Here is a 4,593-nt window from a genome sequence, read left to right on the forward strand (position 1 = left end):
TCTTGGTTCGTTGCCATTCTGGATTGGAACTTGTGGATTCTTTGTCCTTGATATATTCATTGACAAAGATGCATGATGTCTCTGAAAATTCTTTTTATGTCTGATGAGCAGCGGTACTCCATAGTTGATGCAAAGACTTTGGCAACTCAACAATTCCCTTTGTTGCTATAGCATACAAAGTTGCAATCAAGGATAAGGATTGTTATTTTAATCCCACCATGCTTTGCTGCATAAAGTGAGGACCAGACCCATTTCCTCCGATTAGACTAAGAACTCGGCCCCATCTTGCATGACTCTAATCTCCATATCTTACCAGCATAATTCCACCTTTCTATCTTAATCTTATTCTGATTTGGAGCATATATTCTTAATGAACCAGCTGTCTGCAATAGCATTTGAGATTGTTTCCACAGGTGGGCCACACACATGCGCCGGCGCATACATAATTCAGGCGAGAAAACGTTTAATGGCTAAAGGAGCCAACCCTTTAACGTTTAATGGCTAAAGCAGCCAACCCTTTAACGTTTAATGGCTAAAGGAGCCAACCCTTTCTGCATTTCTCTTTTTGCTTCTCTCTGTGTTGCAGGACTTGTGATGGAAATCAAGCTCTCTTTCTTGGCAGAACTGCTGTACATTTTAAGGGACTCGGAGTTCCTTACAATTTTTTCCCTCATTGGAGAGATTTTAGGGCTAGAATTAATCACATTGCTAAAGCAATCTTTGAATATTCATTTGCTTTTTTCATGAAAGAATTACTGTAAACAGACCAATTTCAAGAGAATTATGCAACACATTTAGGATTAAGAAAAATAACAAAAAATCAGAATTAGTTTAATCAATGTAAGATTAATCCGATTAATTTTTTTTTTTTAATCTAGCTTGATTTGGTTTGGTTTTAGTTTTAAATTTAAAAAACTAAAAAAATCCAATCCAACCAAATTTAGTTTTTTTAAAGAGAAAATCAAAAGATCAAACTAACAAAAAGAAAACCTATAGATTAATTCAATTTTTTAATAGAAAAAATCATACTAAACCGGATATCATTCATTTAAGTTGAATTTTCAAATTGAACCACCTAATACTCATCCCTGTTTGTAAGATTTCTTTGATACGAGTGGAGGAAAAAGTAGGTAAGATTATGTTATTCGCAAGATGATTTATCAAATTACATCACATTAACTAGAGTGGAAGTGGCTGGGTTAGCATATATATTATTACATCATCACAAGTAGGGCCTCATGTGAGCAAGAGATCGATGTCATCCATGAAAGATGCTAATATCTGTAATCCTCTAAATAAAGTTGGATGGTATAAAATAATGCTGAGAACATAGCACTAATGAGTAATGATTAAAGTTGGGGGATGAAATGAAGGAGATAATGTGCTCAGCTGCCCATCTAAAAGCAGAAAACTCTATCCACCACTACTTTGCTAAGCAAGGGAAGCAGTCAATGTGAAGACTTGGCCTTCCCTATACAAGATTTGTGTGGATATAAAAGAGATGCCTGTCTTGGATGTAAGACACACGGCCTCCCATTGAAGAAGAGACAGCTCCTTGGATTTTCCTTGAAACATTTATGATGAACAGAGATGGGAAAGAGAGTTTCACAAGCTAAGGAACCTCTAACAAAAGCCGAAAAGATGAACTCCAAAATTAACACAAAAAAAAACTAAATTTGGATTGTTTTGCATTTGTATCACTGCTAAGATTGTTTATTCAGCACATCAGAAAATTCTCCACTAACGAGAAGTTGGTAGGCTGACTGATGTGTGGTACTGTCCGGCCTAAATTAATATCTTTGAGTATTGATTATTATATTGAGAAGAAAAATAAAAATAAAAACATATTTGATTGAAAAAACTAAAAGGTTTTATAATAATTTTTTATATTTTTTCTATTTATATTTATTAATCTGCTTCGAAACAGCAACAAAATACTAATTGCAGGGAAAAGGGGAAAAAAATAAGATTTATAACTGAAATGATTTTTGTCCCGAGATTGAGGAAATTAAAGCTATCAAGATTGAGAGATGGATTATCCATTTATTATTTCCTTTCGAAGTTCTAACTCCACAGCCTGCATCCATCACCACCTTGTAAACCCTTCTCAAAATTCCAAATGAATCATCACTACAGGCAGGCTGAGAAATTAATCTACAATATGGGACAAGGAAATCCTTCATATGTTGTGTGCTCCAATGATTTCCCTTCATGTTCATGGGATCAAAAAGAGGATCGAGCAATCATTTCTCCATTATTTTCAAGGTTGATGATGAGTTGATTTCTTATTCTCCAAGATCGATGTCTAGATTTTAGGGAAATCTCAGAGACATTCTGATTAGTGGATAAGTACAGACTAACTACTTTGCCACGCACTGAAGGTAGAAAATTAGGAGAATAATGATTTTCTCCCTTAATTAACAACACCAAAAACACATTGGCACGAAGAACAAGGAAAGGTAATTAACCATCTCATACTAAACCCTAGCTTGCATTACAATATTACCTGGCATATATTACTTAATTATAGTTGTAAACCCTAGACCAATAAAGTAGTGCTATTGTTGGCTTCGTTGAACACAGGCACATCTCCTACACTGAGCACTGCAGCCTCGTTAGAGAGGACATTCATTGGAACATATCCACCGTTACCAATACCCTGTTGAACATTATAAGTACCATTTCCTGCAGTTTGTAACTTTTGTTGCTGCTGTTGTGGTGTTGGGTTCTTTCTCTTCTTCTTCTCATAAGCTATCCCTCTAGCTTTAGACTGTGCATCTCTCACTTCCCTTAAGTACAATCTCACAGCGCGTGCACCAAAAGGGTTCGTCTCAGGCAGTCCACCGTTCTCTTCAAAGGCCGCACGGAGACGGCCGATGAGAGCATCAAGGCTGCCCCATGCTTGCTTGAGAGGGCAAGGGCAAGGACACGGTGGATGGGGATGGCCAAAAAATGGACAATTTTCGCTATGCACCTTGGTCTTGCCAAACTGATCAAGATACCTCAAGAACTCCAAAACATGGGCACCACTGCACCGTGCCAGTGCCAGTGGTGGCCTGTGGTTTCTCAAGTACTGTCCGAAAGTGTTCCAGTCTCGTCGCTTTTGAGATTCGTAACGACTCAATGGAAGTGGTAATGATATTGGAGATGGTGGTGGTGGTGGGGATGGTAGTAGCAGTTCTTTCTGCAATTGGTGGCTCCTAGAAGCTCCTGACGAGCCACTCCTCGCAGAATTACATGACATGGTGGCCGCGGCGGCGGCGGCTGCAACAGCAGCTGACATGTTGGAGGTCTTGTGGGGGGGGAAGATAAGAGATTGCCTTTTCCGTGAGGAATCACATAAAATTGGGGGGGAGGGGCGGGGGAGGAGTAAGAACTCATGGAAGAGAAGAGAGGCTTGAGAGAATATATAAAGCAAGGGCTCCAAGAGAAGGATTGCGAGGAGAGAGGAAGGGTTGATGTGAGATGCAGAGAAGGAGACAAAAGAGGGACCCATGCAAAGAAACCCACGTCCTGTAAGTGATGACGGTTTGAATATCATATCACATTATCACCATTGTCACTTCAGAATTTTTTCACCATTGCCCCCTCCTCTTTGTTTTTAGCTTACCTTTGCTCGAGAGGCCATCCTTCGCTTAGGGTACGCTCGTTGTGAATGATGCTCTTATACGGCAAACTGCTATATTGTCGGCATGAACAAATACATTATAGTCTTTTTTTCTTATTATAATTTTAAAAAAATTAAAAGTATAGTTTTGATATACTAATTAATTAAATAGTTTTAAATATGCGACTGTGGCAAAACTTATATTGTATCACACTATTTCTTGAATTTCTCAAGTTAATTTATATCTATCTTAAAATGATATTATTTTAAATAAAATTACAAAACTGAAATAATTTCACTTCATTCAAAAAATTTAAAAAAAAAAAAAACTGTTCTATAACAAGATTTCAAATTTCAGATGAACAAATCATCAAATTTATATGTCAAAATGAGTCAGATTTAGAGTGTATTTATTTAAGATATAAAAGCATATATTACATGGTTTCTGAAAAAATTCACCGCATTGAACAAGTCTTGAAGAAAGAATCTCTTGCAAATAAGAACTTGTTCACGCGTGAAAATTGATAAGAGAACAGTATGAACACTTTGCACAGAACCAAATTATTATCGATTGATGATGACTGATGTTACTGTTGAATTTCAAGGATGAGTAAGAAAGCATGAAACATACACATACATGCTTGGATGAATGGATTCTGCATATAAATTAACAAGGTCGATGAATGACTTGAATTAATAATCATATTTTAGCTATATTTTTAAAAAATTAAATTAATATTTTTATTATTTTGATGTGTTAATAAGTAAAAAAAAAACATTTTAAAAATCAAATTTTATATGTTGTTCTTGCATAGAGTTAATAAGTCATGACAAGTATCATTTATAGAGCCTGCAAATTAGGACAGTAACTTGAGCACGCCATTAATGACATATTACAAGGTTATGTTAATGCATGGCCCTCAGAGATTTTTTTTTTTTTTTTTTTTTTTTTTTCGGGGGGTTTTTTTTTTTTTTTTTTTTTTTTT

The 4,593-nt window shown here is 36.0% G+C and overlaps 1 protein-coding gene across 1 annotated transcript; it reads right to left on the minus strand.

Moving 5' to 3' along the window:
- Nucleotides 1-2,376: 2,376 nt before the first annotated feature.
- On the minus strand, nucleotides 2,377-3,387 carry LOC105111610 (protein LIGHT-DEPENDENT SHORT HYPOCOTYLS 4-like). The gene has a single exon (XM_011007014.1). The coding sequence runs from the start codon at nucleotides 3,281-3,283 to the stop codon at nucleotides 2,540-2,542; it is 744 nt and encodes a 247-aa protein (XP_011005316.1). The 5' UTR covers nucleotides 3,284-3,387; the 3' UTR covers nucleotides 2,377-2,539.
- Nucleotides 3,388-4,593: the final 1,206 nt, after the last annotated feature.

Source organism: Populus euphratica, unplaced genomic scaffold (genome assembly GCF_000495115.2).
Source record: "Populus euphratica unplaced genomic scaffold, PopEup_1.0 scaffold298.1, whole genome shotgun sequence".
Taxonomy (NCBI): domain Eukaryota; kingdom Viridiplantae; phylum Streptophyta; class Magnoliopsida; order Malpighiales; family Salicaceae; genus Populus; species Populus euphratica.